Source organism: Scomber scombrus, chromosome 17, assembly GCF_963691925.1.
Source record: "Scomber scombrus chromosome 17, fScoSco1.1, whole genome shotgun sequence".
NCBI classification, from domain to species: Eukaryota; Metazoa; Chordata; class Actinopteri; order Scombriformes; family Scombridae; genus Scomber; species Scomber scombrus.
Window position 1 is genome coordinate 26,113,195 of NC_084986.1, and position 26,527 is coordinate 26,139,721.

At 39.8% G+C, this 26,527-nt stretch overlaps 2 protein-coding genes across 2 annotated transcripts in view; one reads left to right on the plus strand and one right to left on the minus strand.

The window, feature by feature from the left end:
- nt5dc1 (5'-nucleotidase domain containing 1) overlaps positions 1–26,527 on the minus strand; it is a 71,266-nt gene that overhangs the window by 41,517 nt on the left and 3,222 nt on the right. The window contains exons 3-6 of the mRNA XM_062437836.1: positions 26,290–26,361; positions 26,050–26,159; positions 25,714–25,793; positions 25,539–25,620 (exon numbers count right to left, since the gene is read on the minus strand). Of these exons, the coding sequence (XP_062293820.1) occupies positions 25,539–25,620; positions 25,714–25,793; positions 26,050–26,159; positions 26,290–26,361 (344 nt within the window). The remainder of the gene's footprint in view (positions 1–25,538; positions 25,621–25,713; positions 25,794–26,049; positions 26,160–26,289; positions 26,362–26,527) is intronic.
- col10a1b (collagen, type X, alpha 1b) lies at positions 20,061–24,819 on the plus strand. The gene is made up of 2 exons (XM_062437475.1): positions 20,061–20,196; positions 22,964–24,819. The coding sequence occupies exons 1-2, from the start codon at positions 20,061–20,063 to the stop codon at positions 24,817–24,819; spliced, it is 1,992 nt and encodes a 663-aa protein (XP_062293459.1).

Genomic DNA, 26,527 nt, shown 5'->3' on the forward strand with positions numbered 1-26,527 from the left:
CTAGTCAGGCATCGTGACCTCAAACTAAACATCAAACGACAGCTTTAGAGCTGTTATACTGTGTTGGGTGTCTCATCTTGATTGGGATGGTACCATAAATACATGCAACTCACTTCCAGACTGAGACTCTCTAATTAAATTCAAAGAAATACTACTGAAGCAGAGAGAAGAGGCAACACAAAGAACAATGGTAGTTGAGAAAAAAGGGATGGTGGTTTTTGGACACCCGGAGCAGATCACTGTGGGGGACAGTGACGCCAGTCGCACAGTCACTCTCCCCTCAGAGCAAACGTGAAGATCTGCAATCTGTCATTATACCAAACCATAGTTATATTTAGCCAGAGCTATCTTAAGAAAACTCAGACCTTGAAGCTATCATACTTTAAAGGTCTGATCTCAAGAGGACCATAAATTGAAGTTCCAAACAGGGTAAAATAATACACGTCACATTCTACATTTCTTTCTGCACCTTTGTAGCTGCAGACGAAAAAAGCCTGATCCTGATCAACCCTGACTTGCAGAAGTTAAATTGCCCTATTTACTTTGAATTCTGCTGAGTCAGAGCAGAGCAATGAAGAGAGCACAAAAGCAAAACGTGTAAAAACCAAGAGCAGGTTAGTTTTAAATGGTTGGGGTTTATGGCGCACGTAGTGATGAACGATCCACCCATCTCAAGGTGCAATCTCCATAAATGGTAGCTTACCATCAGCAAGCTGAGAGAAGACAGTACATGTTGGATTCAAAGGTTAGGGTTCAACTGTATTTACATTTCACAACAGGCCTGTTTATATGGGACACACTAGCAGTTAATGCATAAGCGTATAATTATTTTGTTGTTAAACTCATCTCCACCTTAAAGCCCCTGGAAAGGCAAATCAATGATTGGCTCTAAATTATGTAATTTGGGATCTAATGTGCATATAATGAACACCTAAAAAGTGTGAGGGCATCGTCTTTGACATAGCTATGTAATTCTTTAGAAAGGCTCTCTTCCTTTTCTCATTACTGGATTGCTGTCAGGTGTGGCTAAGCAAGGACATAAATTATGCAATAAATATCTGCCCAGTCTTATTTAGGAGAAAGATGATTGAAGTGGCTATCCGGCCAAGCAGACTTCACAACACTTATTATCGCCTCACCCATGGGAAAACAATGCAGTGCACTTTTCTTTGTTTCTAGCTAGATTGAGAATTCAAATGAGCCACCCGAATCTGTATTAATCACAGAGTGGATAAGTAGTTTGAAAAGTGTGGCATAGGAAAGCTAATGCTTACTGTTTAATGTTACTGAATGGAAGACGCTAAAACACTTGGCTTCTTAGTAAGGGGGGGGATTGTTCAATAAAAACACAGATATGTGTGGTCTACCCCAGTCTGCTAGTTAGCTGATTAGTCAAGATAACTAGCAAAGTACTGGCATAGTTGATAAAAAGCTAAAAAGTTCCCCTTACTAAGCTAATGCTAGCCGTTTCATTTAAGTGAATTGAACATGCTAAAATAGCTTCTTAGTCTGGGAGGTATAGTTCAATGTCATATGTGTGGTCTACCCTAGTGTTTTAGTTAGCCAATTAGTCAAGATAACTAGCAGAGTAATGAAGTAGTTGATAATAAGCTAAAACGTTTGGCATCGATAATCTAATGCTAACCGTTTCATTTAAGTGAATTGAAGATGCTAAAATAGCTTCTTAGTCTGGGAGGTATAATTCAATAAAACACGTGAGTGATCTACCCTAGTGTGCTAGTTAGCTGATTAGTCAAGATAACTAGCAAAGTACTGGCATAGTTGATAATAAGCTAAAAAGTTCCCCTTACTAAGCTAATGCTAACCGTTTCATTTAAGTGAATTGAACATGCTAAAATAGCTTCTTAGTCTGGGAGGTATAGTTCAATGTCATATGTGTGGTCTACCCTAGTGTTTTAGTTAGCCAATTAGTCAAGCTAACTAGCAGAGTAATGAAGTAGGTGATAATAAGCTAAAACGTTTGGCATCGATAATCTAATGCTAACCGTTTCGTTGAAGATGCTAAAATAGCTTCTTAGTCTGGGAGGTATAATTCAATAAAATACATATGTGAGTGGTCTACCCTAGTGTGCTAGTTAGCCAATTAGTCAAAATACTGACATAATTGGTAATAAGCTAAAACATTTGGCATAGAAAATCTAATGAAAGAATAATGAGTGCCATACTTTACATACGGTTAAATAAAAACACAGATTTGGGTGTTCTAACCTAGTTTGTTAGAAGATTGTTCAAGCTTTCTAACCATATAGGGTCCATTTGATAGATTTGGTATTTCATAGTAAAACACTTAATGCGTATCATTTCATGTATGTGGAATGGAGAATGCTAAACCATTAGCGCCAAACTGGGAGGTATTGTTAAATAAAAATGTACTTTTGGGTGGTCTAACCTAGTTTGTTAGTTGGTTGATTAATAAAGCTTTTACAACAAAGTAGGGTCCATTAGATAGATTAGGTCATTTATTTCATGGCAGCATTATATTTTAGTGATAGAATGGAAAATACAATGGTAGTTGAGCTCAGTCAAATGTTATCTGATCAAGCCCAGAATAGTTTGAGCAGCCAAATTAGCTGTTTGTGAACTAGGTTTTTGGATGCTTATTGAGACACTCAATTTAGATATCACATACATTTTTACTATTTAAAATCCAGATTTCCAGAGGCTTCAATACCCAAATACACCAAATGATATAACCTCAATATTACATTATGATTTAGAATTTATATTTAAACTGGTCTTTCTGTTGTCTCTTTCATATATTTTTAGTTCCATTTATTTTTAGTAGCTCAAAATCTTCTTAAGCATTGGCCTTTTGTTTCTCTGTACACAATACCCCAACAAGCACATCCATATCCAGTCCAGATGCATACAGTAACCACGTATCTTAGTGTGACGTAGCACTCTGCTGCAGACTAGGGTTACAGCAGGACATGAAATGAAGAGGGGGGAGAGCTCTCACAAGCTGCACGTGGAGTCACTTATGGAAAGGCTCACTCTTCTGCTACCATACTTATCTGCAATAATGAATAACTTTTCAAACAAGGCTTTTGCTACAATTTTAGCTGCTTTGAATATTATACACTAGCAAACCAACCAGTTAGAAAAAAACATAGAATTTTTTTTGTAACGGGTCTCAACTGATTGACAAAATGAGGTATCCCATTTTTCTTTTAGTACTTTCTATAGTTAGAGCCACTGTTACATTTTGGAGGGTGGTCTTGTTCGGCAAAGCCACCGTATAGTAGCAGTCAGAATGAAAACTTGAGAGCTCGGTTTTGAGACAAAGGTTTCCATAAAACACAAAAACCTTCACATCTAAACTGTGATGCTTACAAGCTGCAATGTTCATTACAACTGACAATATTTTGAAAAGGCACTAGTACAGGAAGGATCATGTGGCCACTGAAATCAAAGTGGTTAGTGCCTATGTGAGCATAAATATGATCGGCTAATTTTACAGCAATATGCTAATTAATTGATTAGAAGTATTGGCAGCAATTTGGGGATTTTGACCTAACTGGAAAGCTAACAGACTGGTGGGAAGGACTGTGCTCAGTAAAGTCAAATGCAAAACTATTAATTCTTGTACACATTTCTAGTACCAAAAAAAAGTTCTTGGACAAGGACTCATTAAATCTAGCGATTATCGTAATTGTCATAAAATATATCTGTAACTACTGTAGCTCTGAGTAAATGTGGTAGACTGACTGACAAACACACCAACATTACAAAGCACCAAAGTTTTGATTGTTCAATTGAAAGAAAAAGTATTTAGATTTTTTTTTTTGTCAAATAATGATTTATGTCGAGCAAAAGTGCCCACTGCTTTCAAATGCTCCAATGTGAATATTAAATGGTTCTATATGTGTTTCCTTTTTTTTTTTTTTTTTACAAAGTTAGGAAAGCAGTGTCAAGTCCAAGTCAAACCAGATTTTTCCTTACACATACAAGAATGATACCAGTCTCTTCCACACAGTGAGGCATACAGCTTATTAATTAAACACTAGTATTGGATGGGTACTTGGTATCAGCTGATATCAAAAACCCAGGTATCCGTGTCAGGATTGAAAAGTTTGTGACAAATGCTGGTTAAAATTGACCTTTGGTAGAAAAGCACAAGGAGAGTACTGCAATTTACTTTTGTGCAAAGCAAATAAGTACATAGACAGCACATTTGTCTTAAATCCAGATGCATCCTTATACCACAACGCAATGCTTTTTTTTGGTTGCCACGCTGTTGTTGTTCACAACCACACCAGCCCCTTTTATACAGAGATCTTGTAATATTGCCTAAAGAAGACCTGTTATTATGCCGACTTTGCTTTTTTACACTGAACTAAACAAAGACGGCATACTGCCGCCCAGTGTGTGATTTTAGATAGCATGCCGGTGTTCCGGAATCAGAGGTGCGACGTGCAACACAACAGCATCGGCGTCCAGTGTGTATAGTCATGTCATGCCGGCCAGACGTCAATCCAACAATATGACTGCAATGGTATATGACTTCATGGTGCGGCAGTAATGCCCCCCCCCCATTCCATGTTCGCCCCTTCTATACACAACAGTGAGGTGGAATAACAGTGCAATATTCCTGTCTTGAACAGGCTGTGTAAAATTGGCTAATAACAGTAAAGCAGGCTATTAAGGGCATATGTTGCTGACCGCAACAATTGCCTTCTCAGAACACAGACATATTAAATAAGATATTTGGTGTTACCAGCTTTGACCAGACCCCAGTGTTACTGTACAGTTCAGTCTTATGTTGCTGTCTGATGGGAATGATGTCACAAGTAAAAGTTTAGTCAGTTCAGACCTATCTCTTTCTATAGCCTTCTGCATTTCTTTTACGTGCAGTTAGCATGATCTTGATACAACTGACTGAAATCTGCAGAGTAATCCTTAAAAATGCCACACATGATCTACCCTTGTCTTTTTTGAAAACAGTATCTTAAGTAAGGAAAACATAATCTAAACCAACCTACCAGTTCATTATGACTGTGTTTGTTTATTGGATACTGTACTGAACATGCTTGCACTGTTATTGTTATTGTTGCATGCAAAACAGAAGTTTTGCTTATCTGAGAGCAAACTCAGGCCACATCAAAGCACAGGCGTTTCTACGCCATCATTTAGCGAGTCAGACATAACAGTGTGTATCCCCACCCTGATGGGTGACGTCTGACTGTAAAACATATGTATACATTTCATTCAAGGCAGCGAGAGAATGACAAAGTGACTAAATACCAAACGGCTCATTTCATATATGATAGTGGGTCAACAGTGATTCTAACAGAGAAGAACAGGCATTTAAATCTCCTTTGTGGATTTGTTTATATCCTCAAGAGACAGGGAGCAGAGACAGGACGGGTCATGTTCAATTTTGCCTTTCCTGAGCACAGCATTGAGACATTTGGAACAACAACTCATCAACAGATAAATGTGAACTGTCTCTTCAATCGTCTAACAGATGGTTGACATGGTAGGCCAGCCTGATATCAAGTTGCACTACTTTTGTTTTATAAGTCTCACTTGTCTAAAGGTTTAAAGGTTTGTTTCACCCGCATCACAAAAGATACATTTTTATCTGGTAGTGTTAACTATTCATGGATTATAATTTGCTCAGTGGATGTGAAGCAATTTTACATGTGGAGACCATAGCACTGAAAAATGACATTTCTCTCCAGAAATAGAGTTTCTGTTACTCTGGATAATCAAATGAACACACTATGAGCAGCAAAGAAACAGTCCCTATGGAAACTGTTCACACAGAGGTCTGTGGACTGTCAGTGTAAAGGGGAGTTAGCAGTTTTGCATTAAGATGTTACATTATTGCTATAGAGCCTTTGTACACAGCCTCCATAGCTGATGTGCACCGCGTTAAAAATGTTGATCAGCTCGGGCTGCTCATGTAGTCTTCGATTGGTGGAGACTGTCAATAGTGGTAACGTTTCGTAAGCTGAAGAACGTCTTAGCTATCTTCTCTGTTCAGTAGAACATAAGTAGCTAATACATTTCCACTGCAAACCAGTGAATAGAGAAAAATGAGACAAGGCAAACCTTCTTCTTGTTGCTCTATTTCACTAAGTAAACAGACAAATGTTAACACAGTTACTGTGGGCAGTATAATTAAAAGAGTAATCCACCAAATTAGCATTGCAGGACAGTTTTAGAAAAAGGATATAAACTGATGTGGCAGAACCAGAGATATCCTCTTCCTTGTCAAAACGTGGTGCCTACATTCACTACAATGCAACTTAACTCATTTTTCTTGACTGAACACTGAACCCTTGAATTGAACGTGTTATACTAGTAGCTAATGTACCCTGGAGCTGCTAGCCTCCAGCAAAGATAAGGAGTGGACTGCAGAGTTTTGCTAACCTCACTTTTTTCTAACTCCGAACGTCCTAATTTTCTTTCATTTTCCTGCTTGTAGTCCTCGTCCCCAACCGATGCTGACTCAAAAGAAATCACTCCAGGCAATTTATCAGATTTAAGAAAATATTTTTTCATGTATGTAGTTGGTCTCCAACACCTGCAAACACACAAGTCTAATATGCACAAAATCAGTGGTGTTCCCTTTTAAAGCATGATACCATAGTTGGTTGAGATCAGACGTCTAAAAGTATAAATTAAAGCATACTACTCAAGTACCTAGAGGGGACTTCCATCCCTGTGACACGTATAATTCCAGCTCACTGCGTCTCTCTATACATACGTGTTCCTCTTAAAGAGTTCTGCTTATTTCAAAGCCAGCGGTGCAGAAATGCTGTAAACAAAGACATCAAATTAACTCAAGTTGCCCCCTTTCCAGACTAATTTAAGCTGAAGGCTTGCGGCGTGGATGACTTCATAGTCTGACTTAAATCTTTATGAAGCTATAAAAACTTGGATACAGTTGCTATGTCAACATAAAAGTGGCACGTGTGCATGCTCACTTCCTCACAGGGTCATTTCAGACCACAAAGTCTTTAATGTATAGAATAAAACTAAATTGGCATCATCATGGATGAGCTTCAAAGTCAAGCAATTTAAAAAATACTAGCATTGACTCCAGTCATAGACTGTAAGGATGAGAGGATTATAAAAAGCAGGTTGCCTGTGAGCCAGCAATTTGGGGAACACTTTGCAAAATTGCAAAGAGATTTTTGACAATTTACAGGGAGGGAATCAGACAACAAAACCCATCTTTATGGTCAAAAGAGCCTCCACCTCCAGAAGGCAGCCAAGCTATCAGACGAAGGAAGTTCAGAACAATTACTCAGTGTGGAGCTAAACAAATTCAGCAGTCAATTTAGTGGTGGACCCTGAGGTAAATGAGTGGCCAGAGACGCGGTGGATTTGATGAGGACATTTTGGTATTTTTGCAGCTTAATACCATGTTTGAAATGAAACTGCTGACCTTAAAGTTGTCTTATTTTGGATTTGCTGGATTACCATAAAAACCAGAGCACATGTCACTTCACCAAAACTGGTCCCTTTTTTTAAACATCACCTCTCTTCAGTGGCACCACCTATTTTTGGTGATATCCTGTGTTTTTAAACCAACAGTTCCACGTGAGGCTATTGCTAATTAAATACTCTTATACTTTTATATATTTAGCATAAATTACCACAAATCCAGCAGTTTAAAAATATTATGTAGAAAAGTTCAGTTCCTTTTACTACTCTCCATCTCTTTATCTTGGGGTCATTCTTACTACTTTTAATTCCAGCATTATTGAGACTTTTTCCCTCAAACGTTCATCACATACACAAATGTATGTTGTCCACATCACAAAGCCAGTGGCCCAGAAATTTTGGTTTGATTTTTCTTCTCTCAAAAGTCTCAGAGAAGGTTGCTTTCGGGTCCTCCCAGTAATTATGGTGAGGGGTGAGTTATATGGCTGAGGTCACCTAACCAACGGTCATTACAGTTCTGTCTGCAGCCCCCTGTATGACACGTGAGGCTGAGTATGGGATTGCCCAGCTACTCGCCAAATGACGTAGCAGTAACTTTCTAATGGATGATGGTTGAAGAACCTTCACGTCGCCCTAAGAAAGTTTCTGCAACTGTCAATTTCTTTTTTTTATGGTCTTAATGTGCAGGAGAGAAGAGTAGTGACTGTGGTTAGTTATGTAATGGCAGCTGGTTAGCTAGTGGCAGCAACCCATCAAGTAGGGACAGACTGGACAAAGTAGAATATGCAGTCTTTTTTTATCTTAACTGCTCATGTATCAGTTTATAAGATTGTGTTGGTGTAGGCTTGTGGACAAAAACAATACAATACAAAGACAGATCAGCATGGACATATCAGAAATACTCTTGCAATATAAATGCAATAAGGCATCAGAATAAACATAGAAATGATTCTACCGCAGTAAATAAAACACAAGTTTGTGGAGCATTAAGGGGACACAGTTACATTAAGTCTATGGACTGAACTGATGATGAGGAGGCCCTCACTGCCTCAGGATATGTGCTGCTGCAGAAATGAGCAGTTCTGCTTTTAATACTGCGTTAACTTTTTCCTGAAGGGGGGGGGGGGGGACAAAAAGTGCATTAGCTGGATGAGAGGGGTATCTGATTATTTTCAGACCCATTCTTAGCATGTGGATATGATAAATATGTTAAATAACTGGCAAATCTTGACCCATGATTTTTGATGCTACTTTCAATGCCTTATTATGCTCCTTGAGTGGAGTTTTTCACCCTGGTGGGAGTTTATAGTTTACTATTAAGAAGAAACACTGATGGGTGTTTTATATACTAACTACAGTATTGGTACACTGAGTAGAGTCAATTTTATTTCTCTGAATAAACATACTAATCATTGCAAATCCACTGAAGTGAAAAGATTTTGCTTTGAATTTTTCTTTTTGTGGCCTCGCCTTGTCTTCAACTCTTTGCTTAGTTTACTTCCTGTGCATCCATTCGTTTGATCTTTGCTCCATTTCCATTGCCATCCACAAAACTGCAGCACACAGACAAGTGTGAGAAGTGCATTGAAATACAATACGCTTTAAATTACTCCACTCAGCACAGGGTGTCAACAGCACAAAATTAAAGGCCATAAAGTTGTCCAGCAGTGACTTTCGGGTAGGACGGAGCCCCCATTTTTGGGGAAAAAGCTTTCAGGCTGTGTTTACATGTCTCAGTACAGACTTTGAATCATTCTTCTACAGCCTCACGGCGTTCTTTCTCATGTACCCCTGTAAACAACACATGCTTTGATGGTTTCTCTTTTCTTCCTGTAACAGTTTAACCGACTGCAGCCAAAAGCTACAGAGGAAGTATGGAACTATTTGAAATATTTCACAACATCTCTGATACAATTGATGGAAATCTGATGTTTAACTTCTGTATGCATATGCTGCCAATTCTATGATGCAGGACCCTAAATACAAAAGGGAAACACCAGTCAGCTTATTTTGTACAAAGCATATTTACTTTGGGAATACATATTAAGTCTTATTTAAGCCACTCTAATGGTTATAATAGCTTTTACAACATCCTAATTCATGGCCATTTGTACTATCTATTCATCAACTGTGGTTAGAATCAAACCAGAGATATTTATACTGCTTCATGAGATAAATGCTATTCGTGACCTGCTCTTTGCTCATTCCCATTGAGGGATGCTGGGTTTCTTTCGGATTGGAGGGGGGAAAAAAAGCCATGGGCTTCTGAACTTCCTTACGCATTCTTCCCACTGTGCTAAGAATGGTTCCCAGAGATCCTTCCCAGCCCGACACCTAAAATAAAATCAAAACCGACAAAAACAACAACAGACCTGAGCTAGGAGAGCAGCCCAGTGAGGGAAATTCACACAGATTCCAGTATATTTAGGACACAGGCCACCAGGGCTGATAAGCACTGGGTTCAGAATACCATAAATATGGAACATATTCGTATGCCAGGACCATAGTTCATTGGTAGTCCACCAATTAAAAATAAACATCCAGCAGGTAAAGAGTCTGTATGAGCTAGAGACTATTCATGGCTACGAGTGGTGTATTAAAGCATTACTTCCTGTCTCAATGAATGTCAAGTCAGTTTTATCTACAAAGCCCAAAATGACAAGTTTGGAGGTCTTTAAAATCTGTATCACCCTCTATCCTTTGGACCTAAATTTGGAACCACCCCACACAAAACGCCCAAATTCACTCTGCCATCAAAAGATTCCTGTGGGTTTTTATACACAGGGTATTTTTTTTATATCTAATTATATGGTATTGTGTTCTGACATCTTGACACCTCATCTAGACTTGTATCTATCAGCTCTGTAGTGCTCACAGCCTAATAGAGTATTTAGTTATACGCTTAATTAAAAGACCATATAAACTTGAGGTTAAATAATGTGCTTCACATTAAACTGCTACCAGGCCACCTGAGAAAGCTGTGTCGATTGAAATTGAAGCCTAAACAGATCATTTAAGTAACACGTACACAATTACAGTGAGTAAAGTGGTGGCCATTACCCTACCAGTAGAGACAGCTGTACTGACTAAAGCTGAAGTACATCCATGTCAGAACGATATGCTATACGTGAAAACTTATCACAACAAAAAACCAAGTAGAAATACAGGAAAGGTTCATACATTCACACTTTTACACTGTCAGCAGATTTGGCCACTGAATCATGACAATCAAGAGGCGTGTGACATAAACGTCATTGAAGCTTCCACTTAAGAGATGAAATATGTGGGAAGCAATAAGGAGATTGTGACGTTCCTTTAATTTACACATATGAGAAGAAATGTCATGTTTCAATCATGTTTCCCACATGACTGAGGTTTGACTGTCGCTCTTTTAATTATATCTTCTCTTTGCACTTTCTTCTCTAACTTTTTATTTTGATGAACCAACTCCTGATATTCAGATAACAGCATTGGATGGAAACACGCATTCATACTCTCTGCAATTTTCATGGAATTCAGTTACAATGTAGGGCTGGGCAATATATCGATATTATATCGATATTATGATGTGAGACCAGATATCGTCTTAGATTTTGGATATCGTAATATCGTGATATGTCATCAGTGTTGTCTTTCGCTGGTTTTAAATGCTACATTGCAGTATGTCATTTTATGAACTTACTGGATTGTTCTAGCTGTTCTGTTATTTACCTTTTACCCATTATATCCACATTACTGATTACTGTTTATCTCTACGTTATAGTTGCAATATCGATATCGAGGTATCTGGTTAGATATATGCTACTTGATTTTGTCCATATTGCCCAGCCCTATTACAATGTGTGCTACATTTGGATGGAGGAATTCAAAAACAACACAACACCGTCAAATATGAGTGAAAGGTCAGTGTGGCTCCGCCCGTCAACCATAGATCAGATTCCATCACATTTTCCACCTCTTTGTCACTTAAAGCTTCTATACCGTTTCAAACTCTCACATCTTTGCCTATGGTGGGTCAGCATGGGCTGCCAGCATCTCTCTTTCTTTTTCTGTCTTTGTGCACCATAATTATTTTGAGTTCCGCATAATTTGGTAAACACCAGCGCTCCTTTCGAAAAAAACATAAACATAATGGAGTTGGACCTGTTAAAGACATTGGGTTTGGCTTCCAACACCTTTCTCACCACTAACACCTCCACAGTCCTCTGCGCTACACAGAGACACTGGAGGTCCAGGGGAAGGAATGTGCAAAGAAATCACAACTATGATGAACTTCTGTTGCAACGGACACAAGTCAGTATGAAACTCAGAGCAATGGCTGAAGCCCTGTAGCAAATTCTCCCATTGAGTTTTCATGGACTATGAAATCTCATACACTGGATGAGTTCCCAGGAGAGTAGAAACCACAGAAGCAGATGGTAAAGGCCTTATGGTGACCGTTAACTGAGGGTGTAATGGACACACTGTAACGCTTTACTTGTTTTCTGATTCTGGAGCCAGCCAACAGGATACAGCGGTCAGGAACCCTTCAGTTTGCAAGCATGTCATTTTTCATCGTAAAACAGCAAGAATATCATATCATAAATAAATATGCCAATGATCTTGGAATACACACACAAATGTAGTATTTTATGGAGGCCCTAAACTGACAAAATATAGAATACGGTTTGCTATTTCAATTTTCCAACTCTTTTGGTCTTGGCATAAATTTTTAATTATTTGCAGTTTTCCCAAAGCAACATTTCCTTTTCATCACCACATTTCCACATTTCCTCAGGCTCATGAGATGAGCATGTCAACATGTGTTCATGGTAACAATTAATAGGGAAGTGTGTGACCAGTAGGGCTGGGTATCGGTACTCGATACCTTTAAGGCATTAACCGAAATAAATCAATGCCAAGTAGTATTGAAATGTCTCCCTTCAAACAATGCACCATTTTTGCACCCAGAGCCCTAGTGACCAGGTAAATGGTAAATGGACTGTACTTATATAGCCTTTCTAGTCTTTTCGACCACCCAAAGCGCTTTACACTACAACTCATTCACCCCATTCACACACATTCATACACTGATGGCAGGCAGCTACCACGCAGGGTGCCAACCAGCTCATCAGGAGGAAGCTAACCATTCACTCACATTCATACACCGTTGGCACAGCAACAGGAGCAATTAGGGGTTAAGTGTCTTGCCCAAGGACACATCGACATGTAGCCTGGAGGAGCCGGGAATCGAACCGGAGGACGGCCGCTCTACCTCTTGAACCACAGCCACCCCAGGTAGCCTTAAGAGTAAGTACATCATTGAATTCTGCTAAAAATCTTTCCGAGCCTTTAAAAATAAAGGAACAAAGGAGAGGGCGTACGACTATATGAGCACTTTTACACACAGTACGTACTGTTGAAAAATGAACCTGTATTCTTTGTGATTATGCGCAAAACGCCAAAAAACTATTTAATGTAGAATTAAACGATCTTTTCAGCTAGCTAAATAATATGACCATAAGTGGTAGCATGTAAATGGAAAATAGAAAGGGCCCAAGAACGGATCCCAGTGGAACTATTTTAGCAGTACCAAAGCTTAATTATAATGACCAATTTCAACACAGAATGACCTTTCTGAAAGATAAGACCAGAACCAATCTAAGAGCCAAATCTGAAATGCTGAGCTAATTTTTATGATGTTCAATTAAAATACTATGATTAACAGCTGCAGACAAATCCACCAGGAGTAATAGAGTGTGTAGACCATAGTCAGCTCCTGAGAGAAGATTAGTTAAAACCCAAAGGAGTGCTGCTTATGGGATATGACCTGACCAAACACCTGACTTCAATTTCTCAGATTGACCATTAACATGCATGAAGGAAATGATTTGCTCTGCTACTATTTTTCGTAAGACCTTTGCAAGAGTTTCACTTTTGAGGTTGGATGGAAATGATTAAGAGTATTTGGGTTTAATGTGCATTTTATAAAAGAGAAGTCATAGTACTGCCATTTTTAGACAATCGGGAACAAGGCCAAATAAAAGGTCCTGACAAGGGTTTCTTTAAGAAAGTGGGTAGGAATGATATCAAGACAGCAGGTGGAGTTCCTTATTTTGGCACTGGTCTCAGTTACAAGTTCAGTTAGTTTATTAAAAGAAGTTATAGTATAGTTGGTGTAAGGAGGAGAGCGTTCAATGACAGTCTGGGCTAAGAATGAAATATTGTTCCTGATGTTTTTGATTTTGTCAGACAAAAAAACCCCAATGCTGTTCACCTTTGTCAATTACAGCAGGGGTGGACTTGAGGTGCAACTTATAAAGCTGAAGAGGAGACTGGTTTTATGAGGTCCTTATAATAGTGTAGGTAATGTTAATCTATATGCTGCATTTTATACTGCTGTATCATAATTGTAACTCTTGTAACAGTCGCCATCAGGCAAACACTAGCAAAGTTAGCTAGCAATACAATAATGATAGTGGGAAGTTCACAGACACCATGCTTCAATTTAAATAACATTACCTTCATCCTGCATGTCTCTTTTCTCGACATTACACAAATACATTAAGTAGCTAAGTTATAAGAGTTTCCCCTACCCCTTAAATAAAATGACCGTGTGAAATATAGATAGCAAGGATAAATAGTTTTAATAATTTTATCAAGTGATTGAAAGAATAAAGCTTCAAAGTACATTATGATTATAACTTTAAGTGTAATTCACTAATGGAATGTGTACCCTCTCAGTGAAATGAAAACATATGTGCAGCACAGCATGTATCACAGACAAGGTGTGTGCATGTTTAAGAGCATTTAGTATTTTCTTCATCTGCTGAGATACACAGATTTCAGTACCAGCCCTGTAAACACTGCTGATTATGAGCTAGTGTAGGAAGTACGGTAAAAGTGAAAGTACTGGTTATTACAGCACTTACACAGCTTTGATTAAGATAATTGGCTTTAAAATAACTCATTACTGTCTCCTAAAATAAATCCTAAAATGAGAGCAAAATCTGATTTGGTAACCAAAAAATTCAGCGTCTCTGGCTTTAATTCCTCTTTCTCAGGAAAACACCCTTTCCATCATTTCATAATGACTTGAAAAAAACAGTTCTGAAGGATGCAGTGAAGGCTTATGTTGCTATTGTGAATTACAGTTAGCCTCAGGTTGGTCAAGCTTCCAACCATGATTTTTGTCTTTGGGTCCCTGTAATTGTAGCCAACACTCAGCCAGGAGGTCCAGCTTCAGACCTTCCATTCATAAAGCTGTAAGTGCCTCTTAGTGGGATATTCGGTTTATTAAAACGTTAAATCTGAGCCACCGTCACTTCCCAGCTGAAACGCTCTATGTTTAGCTCTTGCTTTCCACTCTTCCCTGCTGGCTTCGGCACATCAACCTGCAATTATGTTCTCCTTTCCCTCGGGCACCATGGCATCCTCAAATCTCTGGGACCAAATTGAGACAGTCGAGCCCAAAACAAAGAAAAATACTCAATAAGACATTAGTAAACAAACCAATGACGTTGTAATTAAATAGTTCCTAAATCTTGAGGCTTATAAGATATAAATCTTTCAGGCAGTTTCTTCTTATATATTCACATGTAACAAAACCTCATTTATGGATTCCTGCTTTTAGTTTTATCATCAGAATTTTGTCAATGTTTACTTGTGAGATTTTCACAGGGACAGATTGTGGATTATATAACAACTAACAATGTGTTGTTTTCACCATGTGAGAGGCTGCTGGTCAGACAAGAATAAAATAACCACAAATATTCACAACAAAGTAAAAATATAGAAAATGGAATGAGATTCAGAAAAAAAAACTATATGAATATATAAAACAAATACAATAATGTGGACAATACAGAAGTGTCAAAGATATGTAAGAGGTCATTTAGAAACAGTGTCTCAATTGCAATTTGTCCACAAGAAAACTAACTAACATGGCCTGTTCAGCACATATCTTGGTCAAATTGTGTAATGGCCACTTCAAATCTTATCCCTCCACTGGCTCCCAGTTGCTGCCCACATCAAATTGGAAACCCTGATACTCACTTACAAAACAGCAACCTCAACAGTTCCTGCATACCTGAACTCCATCATTTAGGTGTACGCTCCCTCCCACTACGCTCTGCCAAGGAAAGACATCTAGTACAACCACCATAACAGGGCCCTACGTCACTAACTAGACTATTCTCTACTGCAGTTCCCCAGTGGTGGAACGAGTTACCAAACTCTGATCAATCCGCAGAGTTCCTCTTAAAAGACTAAAGACCCTGCTTTTTCGGGATCACCTCTGCACTTAATGGAATGAAGAAGAAAAAAACAACTTTCTATGCAACCTATACACCGCCTGTTGGCACCTATCAGACTCAAACTTAGCTTCATGGCACTAACTTTGGTTGTTCCCTCCTGACTAGATCCCTCTTTGTATTGTATCAACGCTCCAATGTACGTCGCTTTGGATAAAAGGCATTGCTTATCACCAACTCGCCAGTTCCTCTGAGCTCTACCAAATGTTTTACTGTCGCGTGTGTGTGTGTTACCACTCTCATCAACCTCATTTCCAGCAGCAGCAGGCAGCTATTTTCAGTCAAAGAGGACTAATAATCCCACTGTACAATACCTGTCCATTAAGCAGCTAAAGCAACATAGATTTTTCTCCGGAGCTGGTGGAGACCAAAACAGAGCTAAAAGGAAAATGAGTATTGGACGTTTATTTACCAGGCAGACACAAGCAAATGAATGTTAATGTTCCTCTTTATGTACTGAATGTATTAACAGGAGTATACTGACATAAAACAGCTTAAAATGTGTTTGCAGCTTTTTCTGCTGCCACACTTAAATGACTGAAAAGAGTTTTATTAGAAATTGTGTTTATATTCCCTAAAAGTAATTTGTCATTGTGATATGACACAGAAATTCACTTTTCATATTAGCACAAGATCATACGAATTTCAACCACCACCTACCAGTCCTTGTCAGACAAGAACACATAACCGGTATTAATGATTGAAAAAATTAAAATCCAGTAACATTCAGACAAACACAGACACTATATGACTGTAAAAATACACTCAATACTGTGTGGAGCAGACAAAAGATTATTTTTTGTTCTCTCCAAAGATGACCATAGTACAAAACACACTTCGGCATAACTATTGAGACTATTGAGACATACAGATGTGACTCCTGCATACACTTTGTCTAAAGATAATATGGAAAACAGAAGCTCTGCATTTTGGGGAACAACCCCCGTCATCAGTGGCTTAATGAAAGCCACTAAAGGAGTATTAAGTCATGTCTGGAGTTGAGCAGATGTAAGATGTTTTGGGGGGCAAAACAATGGTTACTGCAGACCCTCCCCAGAAATACCACCCACCCTGCCATCAGGTGTCTGAAAACAGACTGAAGACGACTCCATATCACACTGTCTGTACTGCATTCCGTACAGTGCATCTCCTTTCCTAATTACATGTTTATGCACTGCGAGTTCTTTTTTGCCAAAAACGGCACAAGCTTAGCCACAGCATGTAAATCTAAGTAGCTGTTCACATTAAACCTCACATGTGCCAGTTTTAGATAGAGAGGCATTAATTCTGACACACCAAGACGGCAGAAAGGGGGAAAAAAATCCAAATGAAATAAAAAGCCATGCCTCACTGCGGTCTCAGCCACTTTCACGGTGAGATGCAATGGCATATCTGCAGCTTAGAAGATGTTAAATGTCGACTCCACACACACACACATACACACATACATACATACATACATACATACACATACACACACTACTCTGTCATTTAATTCAAAGAGTTTAGCAAAGATGCCCATGGCTAAGTGAGTGCTCGTGCGGCTGCTGAGACATAGGCAGTTTAGATGATACGTTCGAAGGGAAGGGACTCATTTCCCAAACCACACCTATAATACTATAATACGTGGTGGATTGACCAGCCGGAACTTTCGCATACTATTGATGACAGAATGATGAAGGACGGAGCCGTTTTTCTAGGCGCCGCAAAAGAAAACATTGTTTTAACAAGTAATCACAGGCTCAGCCCCTCAAGACCTTTTTTTAGAGATAAGTTGATCGAAATGATAGATTTCTTTCAATTATTTAAAAAAAAATTAAGATTTTATGAATTTATTTAGCTACTGCAATAACTAATTAAATAACTGATAAAGATACTTATTCTGTGTTTGTTAAAAAATCCCATTAAACCAAAATCAACAATGTGTTAGTCTGTCTCTCAATCATTTCTGACTTCCTTACCTTGTCTTTGGCATCAAGCCCATTGGTTATTATTGAAGACATACATCTTTAAGAATGGGTCACAAGCATATAGTTTTTTGGGGGGTTTTTAAGTTTCTGTAATTCCCTAACAGCTGGGCACTGTCGTTGTTGGGAACTATTTTCAACAGCGGATTAATACACATTTAAGATAAGATAATCCTTTATTACTTCCACAATGGGGAAATTTACCATTTTTGGTGCTCTATTTAGTATTTCTGGTAGCAGGAAGGTGTGTGTGTGTGTGTGTGATTGAGTCAAAATATTCCACAGTGTGTGTATTCATGGTAATGGAGGAACATGTTACCTAACGCAACAGTGTGGTTCATTGGTGTGTTTTGGACAACAACAGTGCTCTATGGCACAGAAGAATAAGATATAACGGGCTTCAGTAGTTGTCAGAGGAAGAATGAATGTATGAATGCGTCAGAAAATACTGAGAGACAGACGAACACATTGATGCTTTGAGACTACTCATGGGATTTACTGTCAATAAAAAAGCAGAATATCCTCATCCTAGATATAGGATAGAGATATTATATGAAAGATGAGGAAAGCTCATAGAGATCCCTGAATGCCACTGACCATTGTTTATAGCACTATTTACTACTTCTGTGTAAAATAAAACCTAAACCTAACAAAAACTTTATGTTAAGAAGATCACATGCATATAAACGTATTCACAACTGGGACAACTACAGCCCCTCTCCTAAAGCAGTACCCTAACTGATGCAGATCTGTGCTCTGCTCAGTGAGTCTCAACTGTGGAGCAAAGGCTCAGCAGAGGGTGAAACAGGTAGAAGGAAACCTCACTTCTGCCCCCTGCTGTTGAAAAAACTGTACTGCAGGTCCCTGCACTGAAGCCACATGCAGGTCTGTAAAACTCCCGAAGAGAAAAACAGCCATAAAACTGCCATCATCATGAGAGAGGTACTATATGAAATTTAAATATGAACACACATCAAACTCATCTGCTCAATTTAGAGATGTGTCTAGACAAGTGAACACTGACTCTCTTTCAAACCCTTAAATTATAGATGAAAAAAAACATTCCATAACTTTCCAGCATCCATTCACAGATGGGTGAAATTTTACATTTACCAAAAACTGACCTAAAAATAAGGGTCTGGTGCATGTTGTCTACCACAGATGCACCTGTGCCCAAGTCTTCAGACAGGAGGAAAATATTGTCAGAACCACACAGTCTTTACTTTTCCAGATAAACACCCTGCCACTTAGTCAATAAATTGATGTTTTTAGCATAACTGGTGTTTGAGCAGTTAAAAAGCCTAAAGATAGACTAAAACGAGCAATTTTACTCTCCTGAGTCATCAGTCAAAAAGTGCAAACACAGTGATTTAAGTGTCAAATGTACATATGAATACAGGAGGTTCACTTTTTAAGATCTGTGTGACTGCCTGCCACAACAAGACAGCATAATAACAAAGATAAATCAAGAAACTATCTTTTAAGTGTCACCCGAGGGGAATTTTTACAGGAATCCCCTATCTGCTGCTCCTTACAGACAAGAGAGAAGCAGAAGTAGAAAGACACAGTGGAGGAGAGGGAGGACCGTCACCCCGGAGTGACAGGCCTCCTGAGGACATGGCACCCCTCATTAAAGATGACATCAGAGCAGGGAGGGCCGTCTAACGCGAGGTAGATCCTCTGCGATGCTGGAGAGTGGCTTGGTATAAATACCTTGAGCCCAGTGCCCTGGGAAGCAGCAGCTGCCACTAAGACAGCCAGACTTCAGAACTAAGGATATAACTGAGACGTGCCAGGAAAGCAGCTTCCCGACCCCCCGACTGTTCTTACGGAGTGTGAACCTTCCCGGTAAGGTGGCTTTTTTTTTTCCTGCCTGATTTCAGTGTTAGTGCATGAGGGATTACCGTTTGCAGCCTGGCTCTTGTTTGAGGGGGGAGGGTCGATGCTAGTGTGGTAGTGGTGGTGGTAGTAGTGGTTGGCATTATGAGTGTAATGAGCCATGTGCTACGGCTGAGTTTACACTGTGACAGAATTCATAACTACTGTTTGATTACAAGAGAGATTTTTAAGATTCTGGGAGCATAAATGTTCAGTTACATGAGAATACAAAGTTTTCTGTCAGTTGTTTTGGATATTTTTCACAGTGGCTGCACACTTGGGCAGTGCAGAAAAATGACTGATGAGCATGATCTATGTGGTTTAGAAATTAAAGATCCCGACATCTAATTCAGATGTTAGATTGGCTGATGCATCGCCACGCTGCAGGAGAGGCACTTGTCTCACCACTGCGAAGCATGGCTGCAGATTGTCATTGGAGGAAAAGTGATACATGCAGAGTTTTCTCACAATTGGATGTTGTCTTTTGCAGGTTTAGCTTCACAAGATGGACCTGAGGGTAACCAGCTTTGTCCTTGTCCTCCTGGCTTTGGCTGAGGCGACCCCTGATAGATACTACCATGTGCCCAAAGTGAGCAAGAGTGCCTACCCCGTCAAGAGTGCCTACCCCGTCAAGAGTCACGGTGAGTCACACATCTTTTGGCTCATGAAAAAAGTGTGTTTGTGGTCTTTTTAAAAATATATAATGAAGAATCTTAGTACCAAAATAGTCTAATAGGCAATTAACACAAATCCAAATGGTTCTAATTGAACGGAGAGGAATAAGCAGAAATAGAAAGAATGCCTCAGTGGCAATCTATGCTCTAGCTCAATGGCATCTATTTATCTTTAGCACAATAATTAAACCCAGCTCATTGTTCGTTTAAAATCAGGACAAGCTGCACCACAAAACCGTTTTCAGGCTGTATCAGCTCCACAATCCATCACTTTTTGTTCAATAATAAAAAATTTTTTTGATGAATGAAACTGCAAAATAGCACCAGATGACACTGTAACTGTATGTTTACGTCCTTTTAAATTAAAAACATGAAAGCTGAAAAGCAATGCAAAGATTCTCAAAGATATTTAAGACAAACCAACTAATTATGTGTAAGTTTCAGCTCACAATTACCTATAATTTCACTAAAAAGTCATATGATGCAGTCTCCCTGAAGTGACTTTACTGTGACCTGCTGAAAAACGATTACCTCATGGCAGCCTTTCTATCATTTAACCAACGTGACAAATAAGGCACGTTTCCTAATTAACTGCAGATTCCACTCATTACTGTAATCATCATCACCACACCACTTTTCTACTATTATACATCCCGGCAGCTCACATACAATCAAGTAAATGAGCCTGCCAAAGTGCCGCGCCACCCCCCTCCATTAACTGTCATCAAGGTGCACACCGAGCAGATCCAGTGCAACCTCACACTGGCTGAGAGCGGGAGGATGTGGCTGAACTGATGTGAATGTGTATCTATGTAGAACTGTAAGGGGGGGGTATAGCTGTAAAATAGCACTTGCTCCCTCGACAAATAAAAGGTTAAAGAAGGAAACTGTCACTTTGCACATCTCATAAAAACTGCCACGATGATGTATAACACTGTATTTTATATACCAACAAAACAATCATTTAAATTTTTCATTCAACAGCTCAGAATTTATGTCTTTAGTTTTGTTTTTGAGGTGGATCTGATGTGGTTTCACTGTTTGTCATAACACAAAAATAGAACCTTTCTTCAAAGTCAACAATGAGAGCGAAAATTTGAAAAATGTCCAAAACAGATGTTGTTACCACGGTTCAGTCACACCCTGAACAGACTGCCTTGTGGTATTAAAATTGCCCCACACAATTACAAAAAAATACAAAAATAACAAACGCAGACCGTGAAGAAAAAACTTGCACGGGTTCAAGCAGTAAATCTGATAATAAAAAATATAGTTTTTCCAATACAGAAAGCAATGAGCAACTAGAAAACTGAAGAAAAAAAAAGGAGTCAGACTTAGGGGGTTTGGACAGTGCAGTGCAGGTCACTCATGGTTCAGCTCTTGGGTCAGCTACTGCGGCCAGCATCATCAGCTCAAGTCTGTGGTGTTACTGGCTGCCAAAAGGTTCCACTTTGGCACAAATATCCTGTGTGGGGTTTCAGGCACGGCTTTATGTGGCTTTAAAATGACAGCCCTGTCAAAGCATTCTCTTCTCAAAACACCATTTCAAATGAGAACACTATTGGACTTGTTTTTCACAGGTCATGAATCTCTACTGGAATTATGGTGTACAAAGCAATGCAAACGTGACAGAAACTTTTCATGGAAGGTTTAAGTGTTATACCCTGGTATATTTGTTTATGTATTTTTTAACATTGTATTGCAATATCTATATGTTACTTTTATTCTTAATATGTCTTCAGGATATAATTGTTTAATATTTTCATGGTGACTTTTAATGTAAATTAAAGTTTAATGTCAAATTTCAGCTAAGCAATGTAAAATCATTTGAAGTAGCTTTAAGTGTATACCTAGTATTCAAAACAGTCCCTTAGAAATGAAATAAAATTTCCTGACAATCAATTCAACAGAGAAAACAAGTATGCCAATCCCATGTGTTGATTTCATAGGGTAGGTTTATAATTATGTTATCAAGTTGACTTTATATGCTAGATCAGTACATATACACTCATTTGACAATACACATACTCATTTGACCTCGGCCATAGACTCTATGGTATGTGGTAGGAAATGCATCAAGGGAATGCTGACAACTTGTAGACCACTAACTATACATTTACCACCATGGGCAGGGCAGGAAATTAAAGGGTGCAGTATAGCGCAAGTGAATTCAAGTGAAATGTACAGGACCCAGTTTGTTGGGTCCCACGCCAGCAGACATATGGTTGGTGAGGACATCACCTCAGACCACCAGGGCAATGAGAACTATCCTGGGAAAAAAGGAAGGCAGTACCCACAACCGGCCCTGCAATCACGTGGAGTAGTGTTTCAAGTCAGGTTGTGCTCTTACACACCCTTGTGTTATTCAAAGACTGGAAAGCATCTTATGTAATGCAGTGAAAAAAACATGCAATAAAAGAACATAGAGAGAAAACAATTTTTTTTAAATTCATGTTTCCAGGTAGTGATACATATAGGCTATATATACCACTATTCTGTTTCTCATTTTCTTAGGATTATTTCTATGCTTGCAAACATGAATACTTTATACCACATTTTCAACATCCATCTACAGCATTCTGTGTAAAACTGGGCACAACCTACTTTAAAGCTCCTCTTTTGGAACCACAGATGGACAGTTCACTAAATCCAACATGACAAACTAGGTGTGGGTAGATGCATTAAATTACTTAAATAATTGCATCACATGTATCTATATTTATGTGTTCCCCAGCTGTTGAAGGTCATCCAGGTCCTCCAGGTCCTCCAGGGGAGCCAGGTCCAATGGGCCCAGTTGGACCTCCTGGACAAACTGGTATGGGACATACTGGACAACCAGGCCAACCTGGACCTCCCGGACCCGCTGGCTACTCTCAAGCAGGTAAACCTGGTAGCCCAGGTGGCTCTGGAAAACCAGGCGCCCCTGGCATCCCTGGTGATAGAGGTTCACCTGGTGCAACTGGAGCAATGGGTCCCAGAGGTTCACCTGGTTCACCTGGAACTCCTGGACCTGCTGGACTTTCTTCTGTTGGCAAACCTGGACCATCTGGCATTCATGGTGCAATGGGACCAAGAGGAGAGTCTGGTATGAAGGGACATCCTGGTATTCCTGGTCTTCCTGGCAACAAGGGAGAGAGAGGTATTGGAGTTCCTGGTGTTCAAGGATCACCAGGCCCAGTCGGACCAATGGGCCCAGCTGGTATGCCTGGCAAATCTGGAATTGGTCAACCCGGTGCTACTGGCTATCCTGGAGAACCTGGCAAGTCTGGAATGCCAGGAAGAGATGGTGCTCCTGGACCAATGGGTATGCAAGGGCCAAAGGGTCACACTGGAGCTCCAGGCGTAGGAGCATCAGGGAAACCAGGTCAGAATGGTAGCCCAGGTGTGCCTGGATCTATGGGAGTCAAAGGTCCACAGGGTCCAGCTGGTCAGCCAGGTTCCCCTGGCATGCCAGGTGTTGGTAAAACAGGAGAATCTGGAATACCAGGTAGCAGAGGATCCCCCGGTAGTCCAGGAACCACTGGTCAGAAAGGGGAGCCAGGCCCTACTGGTTTTACTGGTCAGCCAGGCGCTACTGGTCTTATGGGCCCATCTGGTCCACAAGGTTCAAGAGGATTCCAGGGTGAGTCAGGCCAAGTGGGACCCAAAGGCGACACTGGTATGGTAGGTGCACCAGGGCCTAGGGGAACCAAAGGTGAACAGGGAGCTCAGGGTTTCACTGGAAAACCTGGATCTCCTGGGGCTGTAGGCCCTTCAGGTCTGTCAGGTCATAATGGTCCTCAGGGTCAAAAGGGTTCACAAGGCCCCAGTGGTGCCCCAGGAATCCCAGGATCAAATGGCGCTCAAGGACATAAAGGACACCCAGGCACCCCAGGAGCACCAGGAAAATCCGGTGAGATGGGAAGGCCAGGTTCCATGGGACCAGGTGGGCCCCCTGGTCCATCAGGTCCTTCTGGACTCAAGGGCCATCCAGGTATGCCAGGCCAACCTGGCCCAGCTGGCCTAACAGCTAAGGGAATGTCTGGTCCTCAGGGTCCACCTGGAATCCCAGGACCCAGAGGTCATGATGGTAACCCAGGTGCTTCTGGTCCTCCTGGTCCTCCTGGCCCACCAGGAGAGGTAGTCTACCACCATGAGAAGAGCATGCCAATCAAATCCCACGAGGTTGTGATGTCTCATGAAATGATGAAGGCTCCTATGTCTGCCTTCAGTGCTGTGCTGACCAGGGCCTATCCTCCAGCTGCTTCCCCTATTCAGTTCAATCAGATTCTGTACAATGGTGAGCACCATTATGATGACCATACTGGTGTGTTTACCTGCCAAATCCCAGGCCTCTACTTTTTCAGCTATCATATGCACGTCAATGGTGCTAATGCATTGGTCGCCCTCTACAAAAATGAGGACCCAATTGCTTTCACCTATGATGAGTACAACAAGGGCTTCCTGGATCAGATGTCAGGCAGTGCTGTTCTTATGCTGCACCCTGGTGACAGAGTCTATATCCAGGTACCTGATGAGGAGAGTAATGGTATATTTGCAGCAGACAATGTTCATTGCTCTTTCTCTGGGTTCTTGATTGCCTCAACGTGATTTCACAAATCCAATTAAACCTCAAAATATTACAAAACATTGAACTACTCAGAGAAATAGATCAGTTTACAAAAAATTCCACTGAGATTGTACAATCAAGAAAAATACGGTTGTAATTTTACAATTTAACTGCCTCATTAAAATCTTTGCAATGATGAAAAAGTCTAAAAATTTTTAAGAAATTACTCGACTGACAGAGGCATTAGTAGTGAGCAAAATTTTAAAGTATATGGTTCTAATTCATCAGTTTTCCCAATTCACCACATGTGTGCCTTTGCAACTTTAAGAAACATTAACTAATATTGGAAGATATCTTAAATGGTGCTCTACAACTGCCTGTAACATTTACAGCACGTCTTTTATATGTGTTTGTTTTTATTAATGTCTGTTGTTTAAGATTTTTCCTGTAATGTACATGCAAAAGACACACAAAACTGTTGTACTATATGTTATTAGAGATCAGCACATTCTCACAAGCACTGTGATAAGCAAAACAACACAGAATGAGAAATTAAAACTGCATTTTGTCACACAAAAAAAATGTCCCATTGGATGTCTTAAGTTATGTACCACTGACCAAAACACAGAATAAAGTTTTCGTTTGAAAAAGATACATGTGTAATGTGTGTGTTGTTCTACTGGAGCATGGTTCCTTAACTAAAGCTCATGAGTCAAGGGAATAAAATGTAATGTGTGCTGGTTAAGGATAAAATCCATACCTTTGAATGCTGATGTGTTATAATTGTGGTCGATGGCAGCAACCATGTCTTTCCAAAAGTCAGAATTCACCTCATTTCCTCGCTGTTCCAAAAAACATAAATGATACATTTGAAAATGTTATTCCACATGGAATTATCAACTGTTATTATGAAACCATATCTTATCAAATATTACCTTATGCAACATGTCCACAACTCTTCCACAGAGAAGAGCCCCAGGTAGATCAAAGTAGTTGTCATAGAAATAGTATTTTGCTACAAAGATGAAAAAAAGACAGCAGAAAATCAATTACATCTCTTTAAAAGACATATGAAACAATCCCACATAATGCACATTAGCCCGGGATCCAACATAACCAATGGCCCAATGCCCTAGGGCAAGTTGATTGGTTAGTCTGAAACATCTGGGCGTTATTTTCGGAAAAAATGTTACATTGGACACTGCATTAGTCTACTTCAGAGTAAGCAACAAACAGATATTAGGCATTAAAAATGGATATGATGAGGATACCAGATCTTGTGAAGGAGGTATTGAGGCTGTCGAAGTGCTTCCACTCCCTTTTAGGGCCATAATGTTTGATAATCTCTTCTGTGCTGAGGTCATTGCTTCCATGTGTCGCTCTATACAAGGAAAAAAACAACAAATATTATCCCACTTTGCAATCTGTAAGGACAATAATAACTATGATGGGTGAATTGGGGAGACATTTCAGGGAGGATATCAAATCAATTTCATGCAACAAGAGCCTACCGCAAGACGGTTCCATCTTCGGCCAGCTTCACGAGGTTTCCGACCTCCAGATCCACCACTAGCCCTTTAAAACTGCATACAAAACTCAGTCAGCATGTTAGTTTAATGTAAACGATGGAAGTCATAGGCAGGTATCTTTTGCTGTATGTCATTCCCCCTCTGTTCCATCATTTCCTGTCTCTCTACTCTCACTGTCTATTGAAGAGAAAAAATGAGTCCGAGTTTTGGGACGTGTTAA

What these genes read in the sequence shown, in the direction of transcription:
- col10a1b (XM_062437475.1), top strand. Translation starts at nt 20,061, where the DNA reads ATGGACCTGAGGGTAACCAGCTTTGTCCTTGTCCTCCTGGCTTTGGCT. An exon ending in CTACCCCGTCAAGAGTCACG is followed by an intron (nt 20,197 to 22,963) that starts GTGAGTCACACA and finishes TGTGTTCCCCAG; the next exon opens with CTGTTGAAGGTCATCCAGGT.